This window comes from Colossoma macropomum, unplaced genomic scaffold (assembly GCF_904425465.1).
Source record: "Colossoma macropomum unplaced genomic scaffold, Colossoma_macropomum, whole genome shotgun sequence".
NCBI lineage: Eukaryota > Metazoa > Chordata > Actinopteri > Characiformes > Serrasalmidae > Colossoma > Colossoma macropomum.
In genome coordinates, this window is record NW_023494787.1 from 1635311 (window position 1) to 1652263 (window position 16953).

A 16953-nucleotide genomic window follows, 5' to 3' on the forward strand; every position below is an offset into this window, starting at 1 on the left:
AATATCTTTATAATGTCATATGAACGCATTGTAATATGTTATAAATGTGTTTATAGACGTTTTCAAACGTGACATTCATATAAAGTGTTACTTCCTTACAGTTTAGCTATTCATATATAGATACCGATTCATTTTTTTGGTTTAACTTCAATGGTTTGATGATGGCGATATTTGTGCTGCTTTGTGATTGGTTACATCTCTGACTTTGGAGCTTCTGTATTTTAGATCAAAACTCCAAAAACAGAAGAACAGTCGCGCAGTCTTCAGTTCCAATGCTGATGAGTGCTGGATGTAGAAGAGTTCCACTGCAGTATTCAGTATTTGAGTACATTTTTGAACTGTTAATTTTGTCCTTCTACTCAAGTTTTGAGTGGGAAGATACTTTTACTGAATTATTTTATTCAAGTATCAATACTTTTACCTGAGTATTGATTTAGGCTCCTTTACTGTCCTCTGAACCTGATCATGAACAGTGTCAGTGTTTGTTTTGATGCTGCTTCAGTAGCTGCAGCCTCAGATGGCGGTTTTTGTTAGCTAACATCTCTGAAGAACATCAGGCTGTTTTCATGCCCAGTTCATTTTCTAAAGACCCACCACAGTTTGTGATTTCGTGATATCATATTCTTTTCCTTGGGATCAGACGGTCGACTGTAAAGGCTAAAGTGGACTAAATTACACAAGTTTGCTGGTTTATTGATCAGAAGTTCTGCAGGGATGTAAGCGCTCTGCTACTCTCACCTTCACCACCATGAAAACAGGAAAACAGAAACGCTTATCGTCTGTGTGTATACCAACTTAATTTTAACCAATCAGGTCGCTGATGCTTGGCCAAAAAATTGCACCCCAATCCATAATCAAACGCATATTATTATTTTATTGCTTGTCTTTCGTTATTTATGTAACGTGCCAACAAGAGTCAGACGCTCGCGGTTTGATAACACAAAAGAGGCTTTACTACCAGAATCAAAGTCCAGGTTCTTAGTCAAAAAACTTGTGTGGGTCAAATCCAAAATAATGTGGTACAGTGCTCTACTGGAATTAGGTTTATTTGTGTTTATTCTAACGTTATGTTGCACTATTATGTAGTGTTTTTATTCTCTTTGTGTTCGTTTGTGTTTTTCTAATATTATATTTGTCAAAGTTTTCTGTAAATAAAAGAAATCTCCCAGTTAATCAGTATTGTCTTTTGCTCAGATGGGTTTATTGAAGCTTCTACTCACAAGCCCAGTAGAGACTTCTTGGTCGTGATAACCTCACTCTTGATGGTGCGAGTGTTATCACAGAGTGGACATAGACACACCCATCAGCATGTTTTTCATAGATATGCTGACATAAGTAAAAACTCTTGCCATAAATTGAAGGCCTTTCCTGTTATTTTCAAAAAGCAGAAGATACACAGAAAAACACAAACAGCTCTTGATTCTGACTGCAAGTAGTTACATATGAAAATATCCATCTTTCCACGAATTTCTCTATACGTTAGTTCATAGAATCTCCTGACCTTTTCTGACCGAATGTTCCAGAGTGTGCTGTTCTCATTCCAAGGCCTTCATTGTTAATCACAAAACAGCCAGGACACAGTCGGCCTGTCAGAACTTAATGGTTACATATAGACACTATAATGAAGTTTAAATCATCAATTCAAGGGAATAAAAATCATTTAACATCTGTTCATATCCTTCAAGAAATAATGATTGACTGACCGAAAAAGGATCTCCAAGCCGGGATGGGTTGACCACACGACAAAGAGCCAATGCCTACCTGTATTACTCTACTATAGTATGTGGCAGTTAGACAAGCATGAGCGGTACATCATGCTGTGTTAGCGTGTGCCCTACCAACACAGATCTCTAGATAAGCGAGGTTATAGTGATTAAAATCTGCTGTAACTGACCAGTCGACGATGCTTATATGTCGGTGAGTAATTCTATTCTAATTCTGTCATTGGACATCAGGCTCCATTGCGGAACACATGTCTTATACATCAAGAGTCTTTTATTCCATCGTTTCATGTTAGTTTCCTGCTGGAGACTCTTCTAAACTTTGTTTCATAAACTTTAGTGTGACTCTGTAATCAATCAAACTATTGTTATTGATTTTTAATTTTTCTATTTAATTTTTATTCATTCGTTTTTTTAATTCTCCACTGACTTGGTCTGCTTTCTTATCCTGTATTTTTTTTTCTTTGATTCATTTATTCACCCCTGCCACACCACCCCCACTAAACCACGGACACACTAAACCAGTATATGGCGGATTTTGGTCGAGTCGATCCTTGGAGACTAAATAACCTGAAAAAAAAGAATACACATACTACTCATCTGTTCATAAAACATGCTCAAGAATGGCCTTTTTCTTATCCAGGAAAACCACACTGCCCGACACATCAAAGAACAGTATACACCCAACTGTAATCAGTGACCATGCCTGAGTTTCTCTTAGCTTTAACTGTAAGCAACCCATGCTGCCCGCACCGAGATGGCTTTTCAATATCTCTGCTTAAAGACACCGACTTTGACCCTTTTTTAAAAGAGAATGGGCATCCTTCGTCGAAATAAATAATTCCCCAGAAATCTCACCCACATTACTCGGGGAGAAATGATTGCATATTCAACAAATAAGATGAAACACTATATACCTCTGAACCAGATTCATCCCCAGATGACACTAACCACTTTTTAAACTCTATTAATCTACAAAACCTTGCAGATACACTGGAAAAGCCAAAAACTGAAGAAGAATTTATGATGCTCTAATGCAGATGCCCAATAATAAAGTCCAGATGGCTTTCCTGCAGAATTCGACAAACATTTTTGTCACATTATCTTCCCTCAATTTTTAAAAATGACAAGATGTACAGCACAACTCTAAGATTCCACCTCATATGAACACAGCTATTATCTCAGTACTGCTTAAGCCTGGCAAAGACCCAACACTTCCCTCACTTCCCCTTATCACTTATTAACACAGATATGAAAATAATCAGTAAAGCACTGACTAACCAGATCGAAACAGTCATGCCATTAATTATTCACCCAGACCAGACGGGTTTTATTAAAGGACGGCACTCTTTGGATAATTTGCGTAGACTATTCAATATGATTTTCACCAGCCAACAACACAATTTATATGTCATAATTACCTCATTAGATGTGGAAAAAGCATTTGATAGAGTCAACTGGAAATTTCTTTTTACAACATTGCAGAATTTTGGCTTTGGGAGATCATTCATCCAATGGAGCAGGACATTACATACATCACCCATGGCTACAGTCACTACTAACGGGCTCACCTCCCAGAGTTTCACACTGCAGAGGGGCACTAGACAAGGATGCTCATCGTCTCCATTTTTATTCTCTATTTTTATAGAACCACTAGCAGCAGCAATCAGACAAAATAGAAACATCAGAGGTACAATTACACAAAACACACAACACAAGATCAGCCTCTATGCAGATGATATATTGTTATACCTACAGGATCCATGTAACTCTCTACAAGAGACAATAGCACTTATGAATACATCCAAAATATCTTGCTATTCAATCAACTGGTACAAATCTATAATTCATCCAATCTACAATGGTGGTCGTAATGGTGTACCCCAAACCCTATTCCCTGCCTTCACCATTGGCAACATTAAATACCTGGGCATCATATCCTCCAAATTGTCAGAGCTCTTTAATTTTAAACCACTGCTGAAAACCATAGTGCACTTACCTATTTCATTACTTGGTAGAACAGCAACTATAAAAATGTCAATCCTCCCAAAAATAAATGATGTATTTACAAAGATCCCTGTTCAACGACCCACTAGCTGGTTCAAGTCACTCGATCCTGCAATAACTAAATTTTATTGGAAAAATAAAAACCCAAGAACTGAACTTTCTACACTACAAAAAGCAAAGAACTAGGAGGGCTTGAAGCACCGAATTTTTATATATATCTGGCAAGCCAACTGCAACATATATATATATATATATATATATATATATACACACATATATATATATATACACACACATATATATGTAGAGATTTATAAAAATCTCTCTATATAAAAATATGATCTCACTTTACTTACACAGCAGAAACAATACGCATAACTGTCATAACAGAGTATCGACATCAAAACATTCAGAACTACAGTACAGCAGATTTACAATTCAGTGCTACCACAAAGTGTCAGATCTTTGACAGGTGCTCACCTTTGTTTGATTTTGCAGCCTCACTTGTCCAGTTGTGTAACATCATCACCAGCAAAAACACACTGGGCTACAGAGTCATTTCACCCCTGAAAGTGTTATGATAACCTTGTGTGAAACCTGTCACTGGACATGAAATAGACAAAAGCAGCCTTTATGAGAGCTCATGCTTATTGGAATAAACCTGTATGAATGTTTATGTAGGTGTCCTACAGCAAAGTGTTACTTATAGTTGTCATATTACACAGGGACATATAAACAAACCATAATATCTAATTTATATTGAATCCTAAATTGAGCTCAAAGCCAAAACGGGGGTAAGCAAAGTGTAAGAAATCTGATACATAAATACAACACACAAAGACTCATCTTTTATTATTGTGGTTGAGTTAAAAGAAAAGGATAAGGCGAAATATGTACTAGATTGATTTAATAAATATAACAGAAAAATAAAAATTTACAATTAGTAATATTTGTAATCATGAAATGGAAATAATGGTAGTGAGTGTGTAAAAGATACATTTTCCAAGATTCCCCATGGCATTCATCCATTTCAGAAACATGACAGAACAAAATTAGGTACTAAAAAGGTAACAAAGTTAATAAGAACAGAACATGTTAGATGTGATCTACAATCGTAGTTGTACACACTCCGGATTGTTCCTGTTAGCACTTTTACATATATGGATTTAACCAGATAATCTCTGCTGTATTTCCCATCATTACTTCAGGTTTTTATAAATCGAAAGTGATTTGTCTTAAGAAACCAGGCTGGGAGAGATAAGGATACTGTTACAAGAAACCAAAATAACAAACAATATCAAAAAAAGAGTAATGACAATAGAAATGGCACAAAGGAAGACTAAGCAAGGCTAGGCCTCGGTTTGATGTAATGTCCTCTGGTATGCTGAAACAACAGAAAACAGTGACAGAGAGCCTCCCCGACCGAAAGGCGGTGGGAACCTGGAAGAGGGATGAGACAGCGAGCTAGAAAACTGCAGCCAGTATGGTTGGATTCCCTTCTACTGTTGGGAGGTCTGTGACAAAGTCCGTTGACAGATGTGACTGGGGCTTTTGTGGTACGGGTAAAGCTTCCAAAGTCCCAGCAGGTAACTGATGTGGGTTTTTGGCTCAGGTGCATATTGAACAAGAGGTGACATCATTTTGGAGATCAGAGTTCAGGCCTAGCCACCAATATCTGGAGGACAACAGTTGCTGTGTTCGAGTACCTCCTGGGTGAACTGTTGCTAGTGAGGTGTGTGTGTCTAGGTGACAAGCCCTACCCCTAAAGGCCTCTGGCAACAGCATCTTCAATCTCTTTGTCAATATCCCAGAGGATGGGAGCAGCCAAGCAAGTTGGCTGTATTATGGGTTCTGTAACAGAGTCTCATGGATTGTGGTGAACACGTGACAAGGCATCAGCTTTAGTGTTCTTAGAACCTGTTTGGGAGAAAATGGTCATCTAATATCGACTGAAAAACAGCCCACCTGGCTCAGCGAGAAGTGAGACATTGAGCCGAATGTATTAGGTTCCAGTGATCACTGTAGACTATGAACAGCTCCCTCTAACCAATGTATCCACTTCTCCAGGGCCAGCTTTAATAGCAAGGAGCCCCCAGTTGCCACATCATAGTTCTATTCAGCTGGTGTCAATTTTTTAGAGAAGAAGCCAACTGAGTGTAGATGGTTCTCCTTGCCTTTGGGACAGTACCGCCCTGACGTCCACCTCAACTACAAAGGGGTGCTGAAGGTTGGTGACTGTGGTAAATCTCCGCTGAAGACCAGGAGAGCCTGTGTGGAGCGCCTTGGAGGAGCACAGTGAGTCGGGCGGCGATGGTGCTGAAGTTTCTGATGAAACAATGACAGACGTTGGCAAAGCCCATAAACCACTGAAGCTTCCTGGGTCAGGACCAATTCAACACAGCCTGCACCTTTCACTCCTCCATACTTATACCTTCCAGGGAGATGATGTAACCTAGGTTAGATGGAATTGGCGCTTCTCTGCCTTTCTGCAACCTTGCCAACACTGCCCTCAGCGTAACTTCACTGTGACATTGTTACGTTTTCTATTCCAAGTTTCGTTAAGTTTCTACCATAATGTGGAGCATGTTGTTCTGACAGAATGTTGGGGTGATTCTATGACAAACATGTTCATGGTTTGTAATGTTCATTTCCTCCTTGCATGAGTAGTGGTTAGGTTTTCTCTTGGACCATCCCTGAGCCTGAGGGTCATCCATCTATGGTGTTGACCGGAAGCTTTGGCTGGCATGTGTGCACTGGGATCTCTGACCAGATGCTGATTAATAAAACTACCAGCAGCTCCAGAATCCAATATTCCGGTAATGGTTGTTATCACTCCAATACAACAAAATCTTTACTTAAAATGAAACGTGGTGTTAGGTAAAGTCTCACTCACCATGTCATCAGTGCAGCTTTGGCGACTGTCTGGTCTGAGTTTACAGTTAGCACGCAGATGGTCAGAGCCACCACAGTAGAGACAGGGGCCAGCCTGTGACTTCCATGGGCTCAGGGGCATCAACAGATGCTGAGATGGTAGGCCTGGGAGTTCCACGTGGGCATCGTTCTTTTAGAAGACTGTCCAACTGGATGGCTAGGGAGATGAGCTGGTCAAGGCACAGGCAGTGATGACAGCAAGCAAGTTCTGTATGTAGCTCCTCACACAACCCTCTGAGAAATACTGTGATGAGTGATCTCTCATTCCGACTACTAGCAGCAGCCAAAGCCCGGAATGTCAGGGCATAGTCTGCAGCAGGGCTTTTCCCTTGAGTGAGTTTGAGTAGGTTCTCACCCAGCTCCCTTCCCTCTGTGGGATGGTCAAACACGGTGCCCACAATATGGTAGTAAAGGAATCAAAGGAGCGTGTCTACTCCTCCTGTTGTTCCCTGATGGCTATGGCCTATTCTTGGGCTCTTCCTGTAAACAGGGAGACTATGAAAGCAATTTTAGTAGAGCCAATAGAAAAACTGAACGGATTATGGATTATGTATAGAAAATATTGCAACATAAAGGCTCTGTATGCTGTAGAATCAATATCATACGGATTAGGCTTAGTCTGTATTTAGTAACTGCTCTTTTTTGGTTTCTTCCTTTGTTCTAATTAAATCTTCTGCAACAGTATCCTTAACATTCCCAGCCTTGTTTCTTATTACAGAAGGCTTTGTCAGATTAAACGGATGCTGCAGAGGATACTACAACAGGCACTGAGCAGAGGCAAACATCTCCCTGTTATTCTAAAATCACTAATCAAGGTTATGCTAACAAGAGATAACAACAGACTAACAGGACAAACAAAAAGATGAACAGAAGGCTCGGCACAAAATACACAGGTTCATGCTAACGCTAATGTCAATGCCAATGTACAGACAGATATCAAGGACTGTCACAATGTACAGGAAGATGCTAATGCTAACGGTAATGGACAAATACAAACAGAACCTAATTATGGAAGACATATGCCCAGTCCCGATTCTTCTTTTTACCCTACCCCTTGTTTTCGAGTGTCACCCTGACCCCTTGGAACTGAGTTACAGGGTAGTGGTTGAATCTTCCTCTGAAATGGGACCCTCAAATAAAAAGAGCATCACTTCATTAACAGCTACCAGCGCTGCTCTGTAGGAGACCCTGCCAGTCTGCAGTGACAGCAGAGGAGGGTAAAGTTCAGCTCCTCACTGCTGGGCTTTAGTTACATTTAGGGCATCATATGATCTTCAAAGAGGGGGGCAATTATTTATTATCGCCCACCACTAATTCTTCAGTGATATGAAGCTGAAGTCAGATATTCACCAGATTCTTGTTCGAATTTTCCCGTTCCACCTTAAATGGAGCAGCAGTTACATTCTGGCGCTTCAGGCGTCAGAACTGCTGGACTGTTTAAGGTGGAACGGGGAAGTTAGCTAGCTAGTTACCGAGACATTAGCATGCTATTAGCATTTTTTTATGCTTGTAGAAACCGTACAGAGAAAACAATTCCACTGTGCTTTTTAAAGATCTGTGATGTTGCATGAGTCCTGGTATTTAATACACTGCCTCCATATATTGATACTGTTTTTATATTGCAATACTGTGTTTGATTTTTTTCATTTTTGATTGATATTTTAAGAAAAGGTGCAGGGTACATTTAGTGCTGGATCTCTTTTTAGTTAATAATTAATAATTAATTGTGTAAAGGTGTGCTAATTTTAATCAGAGCCCAGTACACCGCCCAGCCCACAGAACCAACACTCAGAACCAGGAATAACGTCCAGACAGCGTAGATTGCTCTGTACTCCTCAGCCTCCTGCCAGGTGGAACCCTGTTTAAGAACCAAACATTACAATAAATTATACTTACACTCAACAGTGTTGTTTACACATTAATATATCTAGAACAGTTCTACATCAGTTTAATCTGCCTCAAATCTACATTTTTCAGGAAAACCTCCTGACTGACCATCTTAGATCGGCTTCAGTCTTTCAGGAAATAACGTCACTGTGGCCAAAAGACAGTTTACAAATGTATAGGCTTGTATCTTTATTAGGTTCTGAGATATAGAGGCTTTACAAAGTGGGTGTGGCCTTAGTTTTTTGCTTTAATACTAGTAAAATGGAGAAGAGTGTAAGTTGTGATGTCATAACATTTGAACTATTTATGCATGACATTATCAGGGATGGCTGATTTGTTTAAGATGTACACAATATGGCTAAAAGTATGTGGACATCTATATGAGTTTGTTGGACGTCCCATTCCAAAACCATGAACATTAATATGGAGTTGGTTCCCCTTTGCAGCTACAACAGCCTCCACTCCTCTGGGAAGCTTCCTACAGAACAGCATTGTCTGTACAGAACAGCATCTGTGAGGTCAGACACTGATGTTGGTTGAGAAGGCCAGGGCAGATCTAGCAGGGAAGAAATTTCTTAAACTGACTTGAGGCAGAGGTGGCATCCTATGTCAGTGCCACGTTTACTGCCAAGTCACTGAGCTCTTCAGTACGACCCTCTACTGCCGGTGTTTGTCTGTGGAGACTGCAAGGCTATTTGCTTGATTTTATATACCTGTAAGCAATGGGTGTGGCTAAAACAGTAATTAGGAGGGGTGTCCACATACTTTTAGCCATACAGTGTATCTAACCAGCAACACTACTGACTGAGTACAGTAAATTCATTTCTGAAAGTCTGAAGTAAATCAGATGTCCACAGGAGGCCGTCAGTGATTTCTGAAGTATTGACCCTCAGTTATTTATCAAGACATTAAAGTGATGATATATTCACCATGAGCACTCCAGCGACGACGGCAAACAGGACAGCAGTGAGCGTAAAGTAAAGGCAGCGTTTCTGAGGGTAATCTCGCCCAATAAAGCTCCTGAGAGAGACAGAGAGAACCCAGAACATCAGAGAACTCTTCAGGGTCATTAATATACAGTAATTAGAAAAGATTCAGTGAGTTAAACAGGTCTTACACTTTACGGCACCGAGGACAGCGAACTCGCTTCTTCACTGTTAAAGGAGGAACCTGAAAAACAGACAGTCTTTAGATAGAACCCTGAAAAACAGAGGAAGTCTTCAGATAGAACCCTGAAAAACAGAGACAGTCTTCAGATAGAACCCTGAAAAACAGAGAGTCTTCAGATAGAACCCTGAAAAACACAGGAAGTCTTCAGATTTAACCCTGAAAAACAGAGACAGTCCTTAGATAGAACCCTGAGAAACAGAGACAACCTTCAGATAGACCCCTGAAAAACAGAGACAGTCTTCAGATAGACCCCTAAAAAACAGAGACAGTCTTCAGATAGAACCCTGAAAAACAGAGACAGTCTTTAGATAGAACCCTGAGAAACAGAGACAACCTTCAGATAGACCCCTGAAAAACAGAGACAGTCTTCAGATAGACCCCTAAAAAACAGAGACAGTCTTCAGATAGAACCCTGAAAAACAGAGGCAGTCTTCAGATAGAACCCTGAAAAACAGACAGTCTTCACATAGAACCCTGAAAAACAGAGGCAGTCTTCAGATAGAACCCTGAAAAACAGACAGTCTTCAGATAGAACCCTGAAAAACAGAGGAACTCTTCAGATAGAACCCTGAAAAACAGAGACAGTCTTCAGATAGAACCCTGAAAAACAGACAGTCTTCAGATTTAACCCTGAAAAACAGAGACAGTCCTTAGATAGAACCCTGAGAAAAAGAGACAGTCTTTAGATAGAACCCTGAAAAACAGAGACAATAATGGACTGGTAAAGGAGAACCTTGTTGTTAGTTGTGAGCAAATAAGCTTCATACCAGGAATGTTTGTCTGCAGTGTCCACAGCTGACTGTGGTTCCACCGTACTGCCACTCAGTACCGCTCGATCCTGAACCGGTCAGATCTATTACTCTCTTACTGAGAACAGACAGAACAAAACAATCAGACAGAAAGAAACACATATTAGAACCCAAAAAGTTAAGAGAACCCAAATTCTACACAATTTTTCCCCTGAAAGTTCCCTTATGATGTTTGTGTGGGTTTAGGTACCAAGAAAACTGTCTGAATTAATTTTGATATGAATTAATTTGATATTTTCCAATCTCTCTTCATCCCCTACACATATTAATGTATGTAAATGAGCTCTGCTCTGACTGGCTGCGAGACCGGGGTAAATAATAAAGTTCAGCTGCTCCTTTCGCATCTGAGGATCCTTCAGAAAACTGTAAAAATAAACTGTAAACAAAAGCTGCAGTTAGCCGTGAGTGGCTGAGCTACAGGCTGGTAACAACACGTGCAAGTTAGTTTGCGTACATGGATCTCAGCTGAGAAGGTGGTTTTAAGAGGGAACATGGAAGTGATCCTGGAGTAATAGTTTATATTAAAAATACATTTTATAATATTTTATAACAAAGCTATCATAAAACAATGTCTCAGGTATCAAGCAATGCATTCATAACCATTTAATGTAATAACAGGATGTAGCTTTTAGACCCATTAAATGCTTAACCTCTTATTCTCCAGGGTATATTTTGGTTTGTCCATCTGAATTTAAGTGACCAAATCATAAGGCAAATTATTCAGTAACTGCATGAAATAAATGTACATTTTTATTTATTTATTTTTTGTAAAAGCTCCCCTCAAATTAACAAACGTGTTTTATGATACACATATTGATATATGCTTACAATTTACTGCTGAAAGACAAAAATCTTAGACTCTTTGTATTATTTTATAAAAGTAATGTTTACAGAGCAGATCACTGAAGAGACGCCATCTGTTTATAGTTTATAGCCCAGGTTTGTGGAAAAATGGGTCGACTTTCAGTAGGAAAAAAATAGTGAGTTCAGCTTCTTTTATTATAAGGGTTTAAAATTAAACCAACCACCGGTGGTTCCAAGGAGCATAAGAGGACGTCTGGTTCCTGGAACTATCATGGTAAACAATTCTGACTCAGTAAATTTCCCCAGAAAGGCGCATTTCACACCAAACCACTCTGAGTGATTTTGTTTACATCTAAACCACTGAATGAATATATAATTTTGCACAATGGGTGGAGTTGCCCTTTAAGCTCTTTACTCTGTTTCCACTTCTCTATTGTCTGACTTTCACTTCTCCTTACCAGTGTGGACGGGGACAGGCCACTCTCTGGGCAGACGCTCTGCAGATCAGGAGACAGTTACAGGGGCAGCGCACAAACACCTTGCCTGCAGGGGGGCTCCTTACAGGCTGTATTGGGGGAGAGGGGGAGAGGGGGGGAGAGGGGGGGGCAGATATAATCTACTTTCAAGTTATATCGAGTTATGTCATTAATCGGGTTCAGTTCTTCAAAGATGCACATTAAAAATACTAAAGAACAAAAAGGAAGTCAGTATGGGTCAATAAAGTCAGTAAGGAGCAGTAAGGGTCAGTAACGGTCAGTAAGGGTCTGTAAAGGTTAGTAAGGGTAAGTACTGATCATTAAAAATCAGCACAGAGTCAATAAAGGTCAGTAAGGGTCAGTTATGATCAGTAAAAATCAATTAGGAGTCATTAAAGGTCAGTAAGGGTTAGTAATGATCAGTAAAACTAACCAAGGAGTCAATAAAGGTCAGTAAGCGTCAGTAATGATCAGTAAATATGAATAAGGAGTCAATAAAAGTCAGTAAGGGTCAGTAATGATCAGTAAAAATGAATAAGGAGTCAAAAAAGGTCAGTAAGGGTCAGTAATGATCAGTAAATATGAATAAGGAGTCAATAATGATCATTAAAAGTCAGTAAGGAGTCATTAATGGTCAGTAAGGATCAGTAATGATCATTAACAATCAGTAAGGAGTCATTAATGAGGTCAGTAACGGTCAGTGTAACTCACTGTGGCCTCCTGGCAGACGCTGCACTTCACGATGCTCTGAGTGCTGTCGGCTTTCACACTGATTAGAGCTCCACAAACACTGCAGCTCAGCGACACCGAGCCATCGTCTGCTGCTGACCAGTACGGAGGGGGGGCTTCCTGACCAGGGAGGGCCTCCTGACCTGAGAGGGCCTCTTGACCTGAGAGGGCCTCCTGATATGGGGGGGCTGAGGGGGCGTCTGAGGAGAAGCAGAGGGAAATAAGACCAAGGAGAGCAGCATGGAGGAGAAGAGAGAGACGGACGGGTAGAGAACAGACAGAGTCCAGTTTGTAATAATCGTGAAAAGTTAATAAAACAAGATATTGATAAAAACAGAAACAGCAGTGAAATATCAAAACACTCAGACTGTGTGTTCTGTTAAATACTCACAGTTCCACACACGGGATGCTCCTAAAGCTGTTTGTGTTCTTAAGGGGATAAAGCTGTCCAGTAGCACACCAAGGTCACGTTCTAGATCTTTAGATTTGGGGCTCTCGAGTCAGAAAGGCAGCTAGTCTGAGCCTCTCAGTGCTTTTCCCAAATAAAATAACCTCTGTTTCATTTTTAGCAACTCTCAACACCTCGACTATGTTTGTCTGTTAGATGGGATCTTTTATTACTGTGTGTTTGTGTTTGTTATGTTTTATGAAATATAAGCTATTTTACAGTGCCTTTTAACTCTGGCTCAGTGCTGCTGACACTTATTAACCATGTAAAAATAATTTAGTAAAATAAAACAGTAAAAATTAAAACACTCAGTTATTGGTTCAGATATGTGAATGACAGCTGGGATCAAAGATCAAAGTTTATTCAACAAAACATTATTCAGCACAGCTGAGTGAGTCGAGTTGATGCTCTTATTGGGCAAAATTGAAGTATATTGTGCAACGTTTTCAGTGTAAAAGAATAAACAGTTGTTTGCATGTGTGAAAACAGTCGGCGGCACCGGAAATAAGCGAGCAGCGTCGCCGCGAGACGCAGCTAAACACTTTTGGACCAGCGCTGAAACCAAATACATACTTTACGAAATGAAGGAATTCAAATATTCTTCATCTGCCAGATGATATATGTTCAGAATTTCAGGTAAAGTGGTGCAATATTTAAAAAAGAATAGCCGCAACATGAAGTTTAAACTCTTTATGTTTACGTCGCGTCTTCTTCTGTGAGTTTATTGGCTGGTTGTAAAGCATTAATCCAATTACTGCCTGATTCATATTGACCTGAAGTTTCCCCATTATCTGATTACCCAAGAGCATGAAAACCAGTTACTGACACAATCTGATTTTCTGCAGTTATCAGATTATTAAGTGTAAACACACTGAACCGGTTACTGACACAATCTGATTTTCTGCAGTTATCAGATTATTAAGCGTAAACACACTGAACCTGTTACTGACACAATCAGATTTTCTGCAGTTATCAGATTATTAAGCGTAAACACACTGAGCCGGTTACTGACACAATCTGATTTTCTGCAGTTATCAGATTATTAAGCGTAAACACACTGAGCCGGTTACTGACACAATCTGATTTTCTGCAGTTATCAGATTATTAAGCGTAAACACACTGAACCGGTTACTGACACAATCTGATTTTCTGCAGTTATCAGATTATTAAGCGTAAACACACTGAACCGGTTACTGACACAATCTGATTTTCTGCAGTTATCAGATTATTAAGCGTAAACACACTGAACCGGTTACTGACACAATCTGATTTTCTGCAGTTATCAGATTATTAAGCGTAACACACTGAACCGGTTACTGACACAATCTGATTTTCTGCAGTTATCAGATTATTAAGCGTAAACACACTGAACCGGTTACTGACACAATCTGATTTTCTGCAGTTATCAGATTATTAAGCGTAAACACACTGAACCGGTTACAGACACAATCTGATTTTCTGCAGTTATCAGATTATTAAGTGTAAACAGACTGAACCGGTTACTGACACAATCTGATTTTTTTATTTGAATTTTATTTATCCTATTTTGATTTTTAATTAATGATTTTCTCTTTTAAATCTATGGTTTTAAACATGTTTTTAATTTCTGTTCCCTATTTTGAATTTTAAATGACTGTATTTTCTCACTGTAAAGCCCTTTGAGTGACAGCCGTGTGTGACAGGTGCTGTATAGATAAACCTGCTTTCAGCCGGTGCTGAAGACCAAACTAAAACAGGCCAAACCAAAAGACGCCACGGTCAGTGACTGATGGGTAAACCTTCCTGCGCAGTGACAGAGCTTCACTCACTCCCTGCAGTTTAAAGCTCCGTCTGAACCGAACATTTACTCTGAAGGGACCATCTGGACCATCTGGACCAACAGAACCCTGCAGTGAAAAAGGAAGTCAAGGGCGACCATTCAGCTCCTAAAACCTCAGACGCGGGTAAACAAAAGATCAAACTGTCTGTATTTACTCTGTACAAACACTTCGAATATTCCGTTCCACCTTAAATGGTGCTGCAGTGACATTCTGAGACCGTTTAAGGTGGAACGAATAGTTCGAATCAGGAGGTGACTTCAGTCCAGCTTGGCTCAGTGACCGTTTCAGACGGACAGCGCTGTTTATACGCGCTGGACCTGTTTATTAAACAGGGTGGTTACAGCGTTGTTGCTGTTCTGGTTACAGTACTGAGGTTCTGCGGTTCTGAGGTTCTGAGGTTCTGTCTGCGCTGCTGTCAGTGACTCAGGCTCGATTCTCAGTTCACAGCTGAACCGTTCCTACAGTTCCTACAGTTCCTACAGTTCCTGGTTAAATAACTCACTGTCTGAGCAGAGCAGCGGAGTTTTCTCTTCATCCGCCATTCCCAGAATTCCCAGAACTCCCAGAGCCCGGCGGTCCGTCACACAGTCCCTCAGGAATAAAACAGCTGGAGGAGAAAAACCAAAACCTGGAACCCAAACAAACAGCAGCTTCCGCATAGAGAGCGCCTGACTCTGAGGGGGCGGGGCCTCAGCGGCCCTGCGTCATCCACAGTCACGTGACTCCACTGACCAAAGAAATTACCTTGATCATTGAATCTGTACTGTAAACAATTTTAAATAAAGCTTATAAACTGAATTTTAAAATCTGTAATCTGTAAATTACACACACACACACACACACACACACACACAGACACACACACACACACACACACGCACACACACACACAGACACACACACACACACACACACGCACACACAGACACAGACACACACACACACACACACAGACACACACACACACACACACACACAGACACACACACACAGACACACACACACACACACAGACACACACACAGACACACACACACACACACACACACAGACACACACACAGACACACACACACAGACACACACACAGACACACACACACACACACACACAGACACACACACACACTCACTCACACACACACACACAGACACACACACAGACACACACACACAGACACACACACACACACACACACACAGACACACACACAGACACACACACACACACACACACAGACACACACACACACTCACACACACACACTCACACACACTCACACACACACACAGACACACACACACACACACACACACAGACACAGACACACACACTGTGACACTATGTGTCATTCAACAAAAACGTCCATTTTTGTGTCCCTACCGTTTACAGATATATTACACTTCAAAAACATGTTAGAGTTACAATTTATTTATATTTTATTATGAAACAATAAGTTATTTTACCAATTACACCTTTGGTTTTTAAATCAATCATCTAGAATTCCAATCACCACAGAAGAGCTCGTCCCCACAGTCATGTGTGAAGGCTGAGGCCATATTTTAAGGTAAAAAAAAAAACATGTTTTTCTGCAGGTTTAATAATCTATAATCTATACATGACTATTAAATATATTATTTAAATGACATAAAGAAAAGAAATAAATTATTAAATATAATAAAATATATAATGAATATATAATGAAAGTCGTGTTACTGCATAACAAAAAATCTTTTATTGAAATAAAAGTCACACTGATGACATCACTCGACTTCCTTTTCCCTGTTTTCTGAGGATCTATGAAGAAAAGCTCATGGTGAGTCCACTGAGTCTTTCAGTTATCAGAGATTTTCTCATTTAGCTCATGATTTCATATGAAGCTTTTAGCTGAAGTCACTGGTGTGACCGACTTTATTCTGAGGTAACTGTGAAAAAATAGAACACAAATGGATTAAATTACATATTTTAGTGGATATTCCATGATCGACAACATGTGGTTTAATATTCTGTAGCAGGTATTTAGTAAAATGCATTGTTCATTAAAATGTCTCTGGTGTTCCTTTATTATGTGTAACACCAATGAGGATCAGTAACACCAGTGACTCCTATGGAGAGACAGAAAAGTGGACGTTTCTGTAGAATGACCCAGATG

At 40.0% G+C, this 16953-nt stretch overlaps 1 protein-coding gene across 1 annotated transcript; it reads right to left on the reverse strand.

Moving 5' to 3' along the window:
* Positions 1-8022: 8022 nt before the first annotated feature.
* On the reverse strand, positions 8023-15515 carry LOC118805179 (type I phosphatidylinositol 4,5-bisphosphate 4-phosphatase-B-like). Its single transcript, XM_036565794.1, has 7 exons — positions 15305-15515; positions 12517-12734; positions 11788-11894; positions 10484-10583; positions 9664-9716; positions 9476-9566; positions 8023-8517 (listed from the first exon to the last, which is right to left on the reverse strand). The coding sequence occupies exons 1-7, from the start codon at positions 15459-15461 to the stop codon at positions 8380-8382; spliced, it is 864 nt and encodes a 287-aa protein (XP_036421687.1). The 5' UTR covers positions 15462-15515; the 3' UTR covers positions 8023-8379.
* Positions 15516-16953: the final 1438 nt, after the last annotated feature.

What these genes read in the sequence shown, in the direction of transcription:
- LOC118805179 (XM_036565794.1), bottom strand. Translation starts at nt 15,461, where the DNA reads ATGCGGAAGCTGCTGTTTGTTTGGGTTCCAGGTTTTGGTTTTTCTCCT. An exon ending in TCCGCTGCTCTGCTCAGACA is followed by an intron (nt 12,735 to 15,304) that starts GTGAGTTATTTA and finishes GCTTCTCCTCAG; the next exon opens with ACGCCCCCTCAGCCCCCCCA. An exon ending in GCGTCTGCCAGGAGGCCACA is followed by an intron (nt 11,895 to 12,516) that starts GTGAGTTACACT and finishes CCCCCAATACAG; the next exon opens with CCTGTAAGGAGCCCCCCTGC.